Here is a 15,227-nt window from a genome sequence, read left to right on the forward strand (position 1 = left end):
TGTGATTTAATAGCTTATTTTAATAAATATCAAAAATCTAAGAGGCGTGCGTTATAGCTGACACCTAGATGAACACTGTACAGTTGGTTGTGTGACTGTACATCATTCCCTTCAAATGCTATTGAGCTTTAAATTATGGTATATTTTGTGTATGAGCCCATGCAGTAATAAAATACATGGCAATTTTTATATATGATTTAATAGTTTATTTTATTAAATGTCAAAAATCTAAAAAGGTGTGCATCATTGCTGACACCTAGATGAACACTGTACAGTTGCTTATATGACTGTAAGTCATTCCATTGACTTCAAACACTATTGAAGTTAGAAGCATGTATAACAATGTCGTATGTAACTTTAGAGACGGTCCCTTAATTTCCGCATATCCGCCAATATCGAACGTCCGACGTCAAACCAACTTTATTCCAGTAAATTGACTTGCCTACAATCATCTTCCATATGGAATCTTTTACGTTTTTATAATAACTATCCCTTTCTTGTTATACTTTTACAGTGGTAGGCGTGTCACATTATTGTGAAAGGGATTTTCAGTAGTAACCGTAAGATTTGTTTTTAGTGTTTATGCTGCACTTCCGCGTTGACGTCACCTGACGCACAGAAAGGAGGAGGGCAATCCGTGCTTTTCACACACAGACCATAATAACCTTCGACTCGTACCGTCTCCCTGAGCACCGGTCGCGCGGCTTGTTTTTGTTGGCGCCCCTATTATGTAGCGTCAGGACGTTTCATTTCTAATCAGTTCACACGGCTTGTTTTTGTTTGTTTGTTTGTTTGTTTGTTTGTTTTTACTGTGAGCGTATAAGTTTGACGGAGGTTGTTGACAGTCAGCAGGCCTGTACACAGTTTTCACACCGTCGCAAAACTTAAGTTACGGAAGAGCAACTAGTGTGCAGCCATGACCTTTTATTTGACGCCATGTAGCGACTCACTGTAGGATTATTTTCCACATCTGGAGTTTAACCCCATCCACATCGGAGGTCAGACTGAGGTTTGACAGCTCGCTGTTTTGTTTTCCTTTTGTTTTCCTTTTGTTTTCAAGGGACGTTGTTTGGTTTTTAGGGCCCGAGCAGCGCGTCCTAAACATAAACAGACTGAGATGGGGCCCAAACAGAGCAGTCCGGCGGGTAGTGCTCGCCTCAGGGCTTATTCAGGCTCGGATGTGCCCACTTCCACCACCACAGCCGCCGGTTCCGGGAGCGCGAGCGCAGCGGCGATTCGGTACTACACTGGAAACCAGCAGCAGGTCGGAGCGCGCGGGCGGTACGCGGCGGACGGCACGAGACCCAACTCGCTTTTTCAGTCCACCATCATAGCGCAAGGTAGCGGGACTCAAAGCGACGATGACGCGGACGGAGAGCGAAGTCAATCCGGTCCGAGGTTACTGATAGGATCGTTACCGGCCCACCTGTCTCCTCACCTGCTTAGAGGTAAGACAAGTGCGCCATCATCATAACGGAAGCACGCGCGCCAGAAGTGAATATCTGATTGACGTTGAGTGAATCAACAATACCCGAGATTAGAGCTGAGCCTCTAATCGTAAAGCATTGTGATCATACCAGAGTTACTTATTACAAAAGACCAGACCTGATGGTTATAAAGACACAGATAGAGCGCTGTCTCCTCCATAAATATATCAAAGGTCACCTGAGGATCATAGCAGTGGTTTTATTGATTTGTGAATCTTTTAAAGATTTGCTTTCCAGGATTTGTTATTTTCCACAAACAAGTAAATGACGATATATGAACATAGCAACACAAGCGGTCATACCAGCTGAAAAATACCTAAGTGCATATAAACAGGGTGGATTATTTAGAGTAGCCTACATGTTAATAAGATAGCATTAAATCCTTAAGGGACGATGCAGTGCTTGACTATGCAGATATTATAACTGGTTTAGCTTTATTCATCATAGACAGGTCTAGGTCTAGACAGACAACATGGTTCTAGAATGACAACCACCGTGGTGACTTTCGTGATTGTGGATTAATCCAGTTATGTAAAATAACTTCTTTAGCAGCAGTTAAACCAGTAAAAACTAAGCGTTTTTGCCACAGAGACCTAATATATATATATATATATATATATATATATATATATATATATATATATATATATATATAATTTATTTCAGGTTATAAATGTTATGATTATGTGGAAGGATCTCTGTGAGTATAATGTGTATTGTATTAACAGCAGAAAACCCCCCAAAACAAACAAAGAATCATGGGCTGAAATATTCTTTAGGGAAACAAAAAAAAATTTCTATGGCATTGCCCTAAAGAACCAGTTCTGGAGGTTTTGTTTTCTAAGAGTGTATCATGAAAAAATTGCATGAAATTGATATTGTGCACATTTTAAAATCTTCACTATCTCTTCACTAGCCCTGTTTTGTATTTGTGAGAAAGTTACCTAGGTAGGCAGGACCTTTAGACGGCACCATAAGGATAGCAGGCATCTAAGTGTTTCCTATAATTGTGTTTGTCGTGTGAAGATTTAATGAAAGTTTGAAGACCAAGGTGGATATAAACAAATGAGTCGTTTTGTATCAGATAGTATAGTTGCAATAGCACAGTAAATTAAAAATCATGACTATTCTGGTTAAAGATTCTTTGACTTTGACTTGTGATATAAACCTCCACTTGGCTGTGGTGCTTTTTCCAGTTCAATTGAAAAGCATTTGTATAGCACTTTACAGCAATCAGGATGTAGTTTTAGATCATTAATGAGCAAGCCAGAGGTGACCATAGCAAGGAAAAACTCCCCGAGACGAGATGGGGAAGAAACCTCGACAGTACTCTGACTCAAAAGGGAACCTGTCCTCTTCTGTGATTATAAATCATTATAATAAACAGTTGTTAAAGAGTGAAATCAGACACTACTAAGTGTGTTAAAAGTATGTTTGGTATGAGCAGTTTGTAAATAGCAGTCCTGGGATAAGAACAGAACAGTGTTGATGATTACAGCAGCAGTTCCTGGGTAAAAATTTACATACACTATCCAAGTGAGAAGTAAGGATGAGGCTTGGGCATAATGTAGCCAGATGTGGAACTGCACAGTTGCATCACTGATGTGTGGATTCATTTCCTGGATCAAACTTCACTCGGTTGTTCACTCATTTACACATGCTATAAATGATCTGTTTGGCACTAAACATTGAACTCCTGCATATTCATCTGTCTTTGTTCTAGGATGTATTCAAATCAAACTTATAACCATAATTTACCTTGAAGTTGCTTTATTTTCTTGGTTATTATTTGTTTTGGAAACAAATAGGTCATGGTCTGTTGGGGTTAGTATGAGCACAGCAGCAAAACAGTACAAGTCATGTTGTTGCTCATTTAACCCTTTATGCATAGTGTAAATTGTAAAATGTAAATTCCCTGAGACGTTACTGTAATTTAACACAAATCATTATCCTGATTTCCCTTGCTTTCTAGACTATTTACCATTCTTGCACACTTTCCTAAATCTTACATACTTTCTACACAAAATAGCACTTACACAAATTATGTTAAAAAAAAAAGTGCCTGATACCAAATAAGCTCTTATGAATTTTTTTTATTTTTTTTTAAAGCTGAATATTTATCCTCCCCTTACAACTAAATGGATAGGCTGTACACCAAATCATTATAGAACTGAAATATTTTTCAATGCCTGCCATTTATTAGACTTGTTGAATGTCATGTGCAATGCCAATGCCTTTTACAGTAATAACTTCTCAATTGAGCAATTTCCTCATCAGAACCAGGAAGCAGCCCTTCTGCCCTGTGTATATACTGTACATTTGCTACGGGCTATTTACAGCAGGGGGATTGTCCTAAAACCTTCACCCAAAACGGATAAGAACAAGATAACACCTGAGCTGACTTTCATTGCTGGAAGGAAGGTGGAGAGCGCAAAGGAGCGCAGAGGAGGAAGGGGACTCTGAGAAGGGGCTTCCTCTAAGTCACATGCTTTGCAGAAATGTGCAGTGTGTTTTTAGAACTTGCTCTGTTACTATACTAAACTTGAAGCACCGCTCAAGGGGCAGCTGAAGTCCGTGTAGTCTGTCAGACCCCTTTTTTATTTTTATTTTTTATATATATATATATATATATATATATATATATATATATATATATATATAATGTATGTATGTATGTATGTATGTATGTGTGTGTGTATATATATATATATATATATATATATATATATATATATATATATATATATATATATATATATAAAATATATAAAAACATTTTTTTAAATGAAAGCACTTCTCTTCTGACTTCTATTTTTTTTTTTAAATTTTATTATTATTATTATTATTATTTTTTAAAAATATATATATGTTTGTCCTGGTCAATCAGTGTTCCTTTCAGAGCATATTGCTCTGAGCATATTGTTATTGCATAACAGATTGTCACCAATGTTTCTAACAAATAATAACTCTGCTAATCAGTAAGCTAGATTACTGTTTGACTTTTACTGTTAAATAGCTTTTACGTTGTGTGTTTAGGTTGCATGGAATAATCTGATCACAGCAAAAGCTCTAAAGTTGCTGCTCAGTAGCTGGATTCTGCTTGTATACACTTTGCTACATGTAGTTAATGGTAGTTGCATAACTACAAGTAGTAAAGTTATAATGCAGTTTAATTGCATTTTCTAGTAGCATGGTGGTCGCATTGCTATTTTTTAAAGTCAAGTAAGCAATTATCTATATGATAGGTTTTTCAGCAAGTTTACATTACATTTCATGTTATGTATTTCTTGAGGGTTGGAAGCAGAGTTGACTCAGTTATTGGCTGCTATTGAGTCACTCTTGTGATTTATTTATTTATTTATTTATTTATTTTTAAGGTTCTGCTGTCCTTTGAACGGTCCCCCACCTCCGCACAAGTCCCCTTGCACATACAGATATAATGTATCGTAATGTAATGTAAATATACATTAAATACCCTGAGTATTCAGCTGAAATACTAGGTATCGATGGAATTTCTTGAAATTTGATTATCAGCAGCAGTAGCCAAGGTGCCAAAATCTATGGTTTAGCCTTACCATTTACAATCTTTCACCTGTTGCTATGGGGATATGGGAAACACTATACACTTTTCTGTTTTATTTATTTATTTAAGCTAAATCATCACTTGGACCAAACTCAAATCAAATTTGTCTAACGGAAAAGGCAATATACAGATGCGTAAGAGATGTGTAGTTGCTTCTGTTAGCGCTGAGTTTCACTTCATGCCAACTTAATTTAGGTGACGTTTGACCTGTGAATTCATGAGCCTTGGTCTTGTGAGCCTGTAAAGAACATGAGGGCAGAGTGAGCTCTCTGGTTGGTTTAAAGAAAAAAAAATGTTGTTGCTAACCAGACTTTTTGTTCCCTTTCTGCTGCTTGACACGGTTAAAGCGGGCAAGTCAGTGTGGAACGTTTTACTGAATTAAAGCACTTCTGTAAATTAGACATGGTAGATTGTACTATATGGAACTGTGTAGATGTGTGTGTACTACTGTCTTAACACTTTATCTATTACCAATGTTGATCATATTTGTTAGTCTTTTAATGCATTACTCATGTGGTGTTTAGGCATCTGTTTCAGTAAACTCTCAGCTGCTCACTGGAATTAGTTAAGCTACGGTTCCGAGGTCACACTCAGAGTTGTGATAAAACCCATAAGTTAAGTGTAGCTGACTAGCACGAGGTCGCTTGAACAGCGTTTAACTTAATTAGAGTAATAACTAATTATTAGTAAGTAATTATAAGTAAGGAAATTAGTCCATGAGGGTGTGATGTGGTCTGAAGTTGATCATTTTCTTATAACAGCATGTCCCAAAATCTTATACCTCAGTGATTTGCCAGAAATTGCAGTGATTTAATTTACCGATTATTTATTGATTTGAATTACAGCCTGAACTCCGGTCAGGTCTGCTGTTATAGAAAATTAATCAACACCTTCTTACCAGTCAGAATCGAGCATTCGTGGTGCTGTATGATTATCATTATCTGTATGAAACATAATGAGTGTACATACAATTTTTACAAATTTTTTTTTTAGTTTTTTACGTCAGTGACCTTGGTTTAAACTTCCTTGTTAACAAAACAGTAGCCTAATAGTATGGACCAGTGCAAGAAACGCTAGTTAGTTTTGTTCCATATGGATACCCAGCACTGATGAGCAGTGGAAACATCTGCCTTGCTGTATACTTTTCTTTTCTTTTTCAATTCCTGGTCTTTTTGTGATTTGTCCCTGTAAGGCATAGCATTACATAAATTAGCACTATAAATTGTACAGAGAGGATATGCAACGAGGAACAGAGAAAATAAATAAGGTAGTGCTCCATTTTGATTCATGACTGAAATTAAGCATCACATTTGGTGCATGGATTAGTAAAAGTGAGCAATGGTAGAAAAGTATCCCCCTGTGAACTTATCCTACTTATCATGCATTGGCCTTGGCCTTTTGGAGCAGCTGTTATGGTTTGCATGTGGTCTGTTGCATAAGCGTAGGATCTGTTTGGTCAGAAGTTTAGGGATTTCCAGAGCTTGTGCTTTACTACAAAGAATTGCTTTAGAAATACAGATCTAGATATCTAGAGGTGGAAATATCTATTTGACTGCAGATCATGTCAGAATGTATGAGCCAAAAAACAAGCTAATAATACAAAGTGAACTAATCTGTTTTTAACAAAGCACATCATTTCTGTTAATAGTGCTTATGTAATCTATCATCACCCACAAGGCATCTAGATGGTGATGTCTAGCACTGGGCATTCTACCATGTTGGGTGAAATATCATAGTTCAGTGAGTGGGCGTGGCCTAGTGCCGGTGGTCCTCATGCCAAGTTCCATTTCTCCGATGTTTTGTTCAACAAACTGTGAAAAATGTGTTGAAGGGAAAAACGATCCTAGAAACAAATAATGCACTGGAGATGCAACAAATTAGGAAGTAAAGACCAGCAAACCGATGTCAAAGCGAGGATTCGTAATGAAAAAAGGTTCCCGCTAGAAAACTCAGAGAAGGATCCAAGTAGGATCCTTTGAGGATGTGAAGAACGCTTTTATTTTCTCAGAGTGCAGATTGTAGAAAACAGTAAAGGGATTGCATGTATATAAAATGAAGGTTTTTAATGTCTGTATTTGTGATCTAATGTTGTATTGTAGTTTAATATTTTTGCTTGCAATCTTTTATTTACAGAATTTTTGTGGGATCTAAATCTTGCACCCTAATTTTTTTTTATGCAGAGATTTTGTATATACAGTTTCCTGTATCAAATGTAGGAAAAACATGATCCTAGTAGAACCTCTGTTGTGTTGATGTTGTTGTCCCTGGCTTACTCTTCAGGGATCTAAATATAACGCTACATCCAGATTTCTGTAAAGCTGCTTTGTGACCGTGTCTGTTAGAAGGGCTCTACAAATAATACTGAATTGAATTGATTTTTAGACTGTCAGAATCAGTATTTGGAATATAATGTACACTATTTTGACTTGTAGCACAGTGTGGTTTAGTTTTCAAGTCAAGGTGTCATCAGAAGGTGTTGATTTGATTTTGTACAACAGCAGCACTGACAGTAGTTCCGTCTGTAACAGAAATGATCTATGCTGTCTGTCTGTTTCACAAAACTATGTCACTCACAAAAAGGTTAAGAACCACTGGTGTGTATTAATGTGCTCGTTCTAATGTGTTCTTACCATAACAGCTTGTTTACAGAGATGTGTATGGCAAATAATACTTAATCTAAGGCTAATAAAGCGATTTAAAAAAACAAAAAAAAACATATAATTTATGTCGTGAAGTGTTCTGTTATGGGATGTTTATTTCACATTAAGGAAGTAGTCTCTAGTGTCAGCACTTTGTGACAATCAATAAGTTTCCTGACATGTGAGAGTCTTCAGGACAGAGGAGTTTTTCAGTCACATGACAATCTATCTTATTAACTCCGGGGGGGGGATGATGCTTAAACGATTGTTGATTATAGCAGCTGTGATAACAGGAACTAACTTGTCTCACAGATATTCCACAAATTTAAATGCAACTATAAACTGTTGTGTGATGTGTCTTTCATTAATAAATGTAAGAATTTGAATTGCTGACAAATCGCAGTGTGCGATATTTTTGTACAACAGCAAAATCCATCTGCGATGTTCCTTACGTATTCATACCTTTTGTGTTTTTATTTATTTATTTATTTAAACTCAGAATTTCACATAGACACTTTGAAGGGTAATTTGAAGGTCTTTTGGCATGTCAACAGATGTTGACATGCCAATTTTATATATTTACATATTTTACAAGCTTTCATTAATTGTATTATTATTGCTTTATAAACAACAGTCCCTTCAGGATTTCACGATTTTGCGATCACAGAAACGAACACAAAATCAAGGAAACGCCGCAATATTTAGCGGAGCGTGCAAATTTTCAGAATTACCGCAGATTTACTGCGGATTTGGGCCATGAAGCACCGTGTGACATCATCACAACGTTCATTCAGCCAAAGCCCTCTTCGACTCGCGCTCATCGAGTACATGAGTACAGATAAAAGGTCTCCTTTACCAACAAACATCACTGTGTAAGACTGTGCAAAACAATTTAGTGCTCATGCAATTTTGCAAGAAAAGAAGTTTTCCGCACAAAAATAAGCACAAACATTTTTTTGGATGCAACAGTCATTAAAAAACTCCCCGAAATCCAGTACGGACTGAATATATACTGATGTACAGTAAATATATTTGGAATTTCAGCTTATTTCACTTTATTCAGTTGGAGACCATTTTTATGTCATGCAACAATTTGTGTTAAGTTTCCTTTATACTGTTATTCTTCAGGGTTCCATTTGACTGGATGTTTAGCTGCCTAAACTGGTTCTAAATCTATCTGATGTGAGAATGTCTTGTTTTAGGGATAAACAACGAATTATTAGTTTCCCAGAGAGACAAATTAAGATGTACTGAGGAACAATTTAGGGTGATGCATTGCTTTCTAAATGTATTACAAAAAGAATTTCGGCACTTAACTTCTCTCTCTCACCCTCTTTTGTGTGTGTGTGTATGTGTGTGTATGTGTGTGTATGTGTGTGTATGTGTGTGTATGTGTGTGTGTGTGTGTGTGTGTGTGTGTGTGTGTGTGTGTGTGTGTGTGTAGCTGGATTCAACTGTCCTGTGTGTTCAAAGTTTGTTGCTTCAGATGAAATTGACCTTCACCTTGTCATGTGTCTCACCAAACCGAGACTCTCCTATAACGGTAAGCCCACCACTTTGGCTTTTTGTTTTGCTTTGCTTTTCTTTCGTTGTTTGAATGCTGTTCCGCTTCAGCAGTCTGCTTAATCAGTCACAATCATTAACACAAAGCCCTGACGCCGCTCTTCTCGTTTAACCCTCTGTGGGTCCTTTTGGTCCTTTTCAATGTGTTTGTTAAACTGTACGCTGATAATAATGTAATCTCCATGGAGTGGTGATTTGAGATGACTTATGTAGTCATATGTAATTATCTTTTGAACTGTTCTGCGTTGTTTAGTTTGGACACAACATTAAAGGGAGCCTATAATGACTCATGGCAATAAATAATTTAAGCCAACAGATCATGTTCTGCAGTCGATTAATGCAGTTAAAATGTTATTAAAGAAGGAATGTGTATTTTATTACTGCTTATACCACAGTGATGTTGAATTCTTCATTCTGATTGGTCAGAAGGTGCTCATTAATTTTCTATAACAGCAGCTCTGATATTAGTTCTGGCTGCTTTCAAATCATTATCATTAATGCGTTCGTTATTGTTTCTGTAGTAACTTCTCACACAGGGACTCGTATAGAGGACACTCCACGTCATCTAAAGATAATAATAAACAGAATAAGAATGTCTTGCTATTTAATAAGGAAAAATGTGTAATCGTTCATGTGGTGAAGCTTTCTGTAAGATGCTGGGGTGTTTTTTTTTTTTTGTTTTTTTTTTTAAATTAACATTATGCATTTAAGTTAAATAAAGGAGTCTCCAATGTCAGGCCTTTGGAACAGTTTTAGGTTTTCCCACAGGAGAGAGGCCTCAGGACAGGAAACATGTTTGTGAACATAACAAGCCGCATTTTTCTGTGTCTTATTAACTTCAAGACAGGGGAAAAAACTGTTTCTAGCTGCTAAAGGCAGCTAACCTGTCTCAAAGATAAATGTTACTATAAATGGTTGAAATGACATTCTTAAGGAATAAAATTGTAATCATTGGCAAATTGTTGTGGTATTAGAGGAATAAAACTCTGTGGGACCTGCTTTCATAGGAAAAAAGTTAACTTCTGGGTGTTGAAAGTAACTCTGCTCTTTGTCTGGCCGCTTTTGATGATCTTCCTATAACAGCACGCCCTCGCATATTTTATTCCTTACTTGGTGCTAAGCCTTGAGATTCCTGTGACTAGTCAAAGATTTACGTGTGCCGGTGTCATGCTGGGTTAATGACTAAATGCAAATTGAGACGTTTCCAGCTTCTGAGTAGTAAAAATCCACTTAAATTTCTCCTGTAATTCCCATTCATAAAGTCAGACTTTCTCAAGGATGGGAATTTCCTGGTTTCAACAGTGAAGTAGTGAAATGAATAGTGAAAAATCTATTTTAACCATTTTTAAACAAACCTTGATAATGGGATGGTAACTTTAAAAAAAAAAAAAATTCATCTGTTTTGTGAATGATGTCTTTTGATCAAAACGGTTGAATTTTTTTTTAGTGCTATTAATGCTGAAGTACTAAAGTCTACATTCTCTTTTAAATTAACGACCGATGCCTGGTAGTGCTTACTCAGGGAGGCATGAGGTCCCTTTCCAGAACATTCACACCGACTGTCCCTCAGTGGTGGAATAAACTTCTAACCTCAATCCGAACTGCGGAATCTGTCACTAGCTTCAAAAAACGGCTATAGACCCACCTCTTCCCTGAACACTTAACTAACCCCTTACTCTCGCTTGATATATCGCTTTGCTTGTATTTCCTCATCTATAAGTTGCTTTGGATAAAAGCAAATGAATAAATGTAAATTAGATGACATGGCTGCACAGAATGTTCCTGCCTCACAGCTCCAGGGTCCCTAGTTTCCTCCCACAATCCAAAAACGTGATTGGTAACTCTGAATTTCTCCTGTGTGTGAATGATTTTGTGAATATGCATTAGCATGATGTCATTCGACACACCAGAGTCCCATCCAGGGTGCATTCCTGCTTTTTATTTTTTAATTTAAAAAAATAAATTATTATTATTATTTATTTAATTAAAAAAGTGGAACTTTCATATATTCCAGATTCATTACACATAAATTAAAATATTTCAAGCCTTTTTTTGTTTTAATCTTGATTACGGCTTACAGCTCATGGAAATCAAAAATCCAGTATCTCAAAAAAATTTAATAAAGAGTTTATAATACAGAAATGTCGACCTTCTGAAAAGTATTCTAATTTGTGCTCTCAATATTTGGTCGGGACTTTAATCCTTTTGCATGAATTACTGCATTAGTGCGGCGTGGCATGCAGGCGATCAGCCTGTGGCACTGCTGAGGTGTTCTGGAAGCCCAGGTTGCTTTGATAGTGGCCTTCAGCTTGTCTGTATTGTTATGTCTGGTGTCTCTCATAGATTCTCTATGTTGTTCAGGTCAGGCGAGTCAGCTGGCCATTCAAGCACAGTAATACCACGGTCAGCAAACCAGTCACTAGTAGTTTTGGCAGTGTGGGAAGGTGCCGAGTCCTGCTGGAAAAGAAAATCAGCATCTCCATAAAGCTCGTCAGCAGATGGAAGCATGAAGTGCTCTAAAATCTCTTGATATATAATATAAAACACATATTTAAAAACTACTCAAGATCATTTTACTTCCACACAGAAGCCAAACACGTTGAACACTTGTGTAGGTGTAGGTGGTGTCCCTCATGTGTTGAAGCACGGTACCTGATGACTCTGCAGAACTCTGTTTTGAACACTTAACATCACCTGTTTATATGTTACCTTATTAGCTTCAGCAATGTTTTCAGAGGTGTAATCAGATCTTAACAAAGCATGAGCTATTCCCCTTCCCCCCGTGTCACAAATGAACCAATGACAAGCAAGGAGTATTACGGTTTGAAATGTTCGCAGTGTTATAACCTAGTCTAAAAATATACAGTGCTTCTTAGCAAAAAATTGACAGTTGTTTGGTTTAGTTCTGATTTGCAGTGTCATGTTCTTCTGTGCATTTGATAGCAGACGTGCATGATAAAGTTGACAAGTTATGCTCAGAAAAAAAGCGTACCAAGTTGTACTAGTCCTTGTAGCTGGGGTAATTGTACACCTTTTGTACCTTTTTAGTATTTTATTTTGAATGGTGCATGTAGTGAACATTTAAGGCTTTACTTTACTCTAAAAGGTAGAGAGCACTATGTCCACGTTTCCAGGTGAAGGATGCATATACAATACACATATTAAAGGTACAATGGGTAGTAAGGTAAAGATGCATTACAAAAAGATAAGGGTACGGAGGTAGTGATGTAATGTGTTTACATCAGTAGCTGATTATAGAACCAGAGGATTTTCAGTGCAGTCGTGTCCCCTGTGCAAAGAAAAAGAGGTTGCTGTGTTCGACTAATGCTCTGAATTTCTGCCCTACGACTAGGAAAAACCAAAGAAAACGCCTCTACAACTCAGAATTCCTACTTGGAACCTTAGGAATGTCTTCTCCACCCTGAATTTAGCACATGATGTCATATCAACTCGCAGCATCAACAGTAAACAAAGTAGCACTTTTTTATTTTTAAATGAGTTCTGCTGTAGATACTAGTATTTGATTTAGATCAATCAACATACAGACATATTAATGTGTTAAACATCGAACATTTCACTGTTTTGAGGATGTAAATATACATCACTCAAAACAGTCAGCTTGCTAGATTGTAGCTAACAAAAGACAAACCTGGAGGCGTCCATGTCCCCCCCCACCCACTTTGTAGCTCAAACACACTGAGGTTGAAAATGAGTTCCAACTTCCCACTTCCACAATAAGTCAAACGCAGCATATGATGTAGGGCGAGTCCAGAGGGAGAAGGTTATAAAATCCTGTATTTCACAGTCACAGCCAAACACAAAAGAGATGAGAACCATTAGAGTAAGGACCTTCCTGCTAAAAAAAAAAAAGAAAAGAAACCTGAAGGGGTAGATGGTAAATGCATCTTATACTCTATTTTGAAAAAGTGATGAACAGTGATGAAACCTGATGAAATCCAGTCATACACTGTGACTAACCATGACACTGTAACAACCCTACAACCAAGTAATGTCTGTTCCTTTATGACTTTTTAGAGGATGTCTTGATGAAGGACTCTGGGGAGTGTGCAATATGCTTGGATGACATGGTCCAGGGAGACACCATTGCCAGACTGCCCTGCCTCTGTATCTACCACAAAGGGTAAAGACAAGACAAACACACATTATAAGATAAACCTGATCCAAGTGTGCACGGCTCTGGTTACTAATCCGTATTTACTCTCTCTTTTTTTTTTGTTTTTTTTTTTTTAAACAGGTGTATTGATGAATGGTTTGAGGTGAATAGGTCATGCCCAGAACACCCTACTGATTAAACAATTTCTAACATTGCACAGGTATTATACACGACCATGCCTTTTCTTTAGAATGAATTCATTCTGCCTTGGACAAGGAGTACAGCATTGTTTCCAATTTTCTTTTTTAGGTTCTCTGATTTCGTCACTGAAAACTGCACACCCTGTGATCCAGAACCTCAGTGATTTTACAAAGACCTGTCATCACCTCAGATTCACACCTGTGCCAAAAGACAATTAAAACTGACTCAGGGATCCTGCCCATGTGTGAGATTTTTTCTTCTTCTTCTTCTTCTTCCCCATTTCCATTTTAGCACACCAAAGGACAGCAGAGTGCAAAAACACACTGCTGTGTTGAACCATTTGGGCTTCAGGATGTAGCGTCACTGTATTTACACTGGACACATTTCTTTCCTCCTGAGTAAGAAACATGTCTCATGTGAACAAGGACATTTCAGTCATTGAACACAGCCACGTTGTAGACATAAAGGATGCTGGGTGAACTTGTACCCAATTTTGGGATAATCATTCTGTAAATAGAGATCTGGAGTAGCAACTAATTTTCAACTCTCCATTTAAAAGAAACGGTCCATTTTCTTTTTTTTTCTAGTGTGGAGATTACATAGTTCGGTGCTAAAATAATCAAGTGCCGTTTTTTTGCTAAAATGTGCTGCTATGTTTCACAGGCAATAGTTGTAAGTAAATGAAATTTTATTAAAGCATTTCTTTTTTTTTCCTTTATTTTCCCTGTGAGTTTGGGTTCAGAATTTCATAGGAACAAGCTGTTCAAGGTAAACACAGAACTGAAAGCTCACTGTAATCTGACCACTTATTGTTGATGCTTGTAGTTTTGACGTGTCCAATGTCACAGTATGACATCGTAGAAGTTTTTGGCAAGTCATTATTTCAAGTCCATGTTTTGATTGTACACTTAATATAAGAATGGCATAGCCTTATGTAAGGTGTGAAATTTGTAGAAATGTTAGTGTGATTTTTAGTAATGCCACCAGACCAATAAGTTACAGTTATCTGGAGAAAAATCCACTTTGATGAATTGAATAAATATTGTTATATATGAGTTTGTAAGTTAGATGTTATTTGGTTATTTGCCAGTTCATTATGAAATACTACTGCATAACTGTAAAATTGCACTGAAGAGAAGTCTAACTTAAGTGCAATTTCGAAAAATTATAAATGTCCATCAAAACCTTTTTTAATATTTCATCACTGCAAATCTGTATTTGGCTCCTCATCAATTCATGTCAAAAATCACAATAAAGCACTGGGAACCTGTGAGCATCTTCCTGCCATGCCTGTGTACTTCTGTTATTCTAATTTATTATTATACTTAAATATCATTTAGGGCCATTTATACATTACCATGGAACAAATAGTTAAAACATTGAGTCAACTCCATATCAGTTTGTACAGGCACCACAACCCATCACAGATCACATGGTAACACTTTACAATAAGTCAAAAATTTACCAGCCCAAAGTTGATTATTTTCTTATAACAGCACATCCTGAACTGTCTTATTCCTTCTATAAATACAACAATTCTCCAACAATTATTTATTGAACAATTTATTTATCAAAGAACATGTCGTTTTTGGTACATCACCACTTTGTTCTTTCACAAGTAACAAAATTTTTTTCTCTCT

At 36.8% G+C, this 15,227-nt stretch overlaps 1 protein-coding gene across 4 annotated transcripts; it reads left to right on the forward strand.

Moving 5' to 3' along the window:
• The first annotated feature begins 385 nt into the window (after window positions 1-385).
• On the forward strand, window positions 386-14,857 carry znrf2a (zinc and ring finger 2a). Of its 4 annotated transcripts, none has more exons than XR_008384562.1 (5): window positions 386-1,448; window positions 9,154-9,252; window positions 12,625-12,745; window positions 13,308-13,413; window positions 13,528-13,545. XR_008384562.1 is itself a non-coding variant. In XM_053612957.1 (5 exons), the coding sequence occupies exons 1-4, from the start codon at window positions 1,118-1,120 to the stop codon at window positions 13,583-13,585; spliced, it is 594 nt and encodes a 197-aa protein (XP_053468932.1). In that variant the 5' UTR covers window positions 391-1,117; the 3' UTR covers window positions 13,586-13,606; window positions 13,696-14,857. The 4 variants fall into 4 exon arrangements, 2 of the variants coding, with proteins under 2 accessions (XP_053468933.1, XP_053468932.1); XM_053612957.1 differs by lacking the exon at window positions 12,625-12,745 and adding an exon at window positions 13,696-14,857 and having other exon boundaries at window positions 391-1,448; window positions 13,528-13,606; XR_008384561.1 differs by lacking the exon at window positions 13,528-13,545 and having other exon boundaries at window positions 12,625-12,736.
• The last annotated feature ends 370 nt before the right edge of the window (window positions 14,858-15,227 follow it).

This window comes from Ictalurus furcatus, chromosome 24 (assembly GCF_023375685.1).
Source record: "Ictalurus furcatus strain D&B chromosome 24, Billie_1.0, whole genome shotgun sequence".
In the NCBI taxonomy this organism is placed as follows: Eukaryota; Metazoa; Chordata; class Actinopteri; order Siluriformes; family Ictaluridae; genus Ictalurus; species Ictalurus furcatus.

Excerpts from the sequence above, each read along its gene's own strand:
- znrf2a (XM_053612957.1), top strand. The coding sequence starts at position 1,118 with ATGGGGCCCAAACAGAGCAGTCCGGCGGGTAGTGCTCGCCTCAGGGCT. Across the intron at positions 1,449-9,153 it reads GTCTCCTCACCTGCTTAGAG|CTGGATTCAACTGTCCTGTG; the intron begins GTAAGACAAGTG and ends GTGTGTGTGTAG. Across the intron at positions 9,253-13,307 it reads ACCGAGACTCTCCTATAACG|AGGATGTCTTGATGAAGGAC; the intron begins GTAAGCCCACCA and ends ATGACTTTTTAG.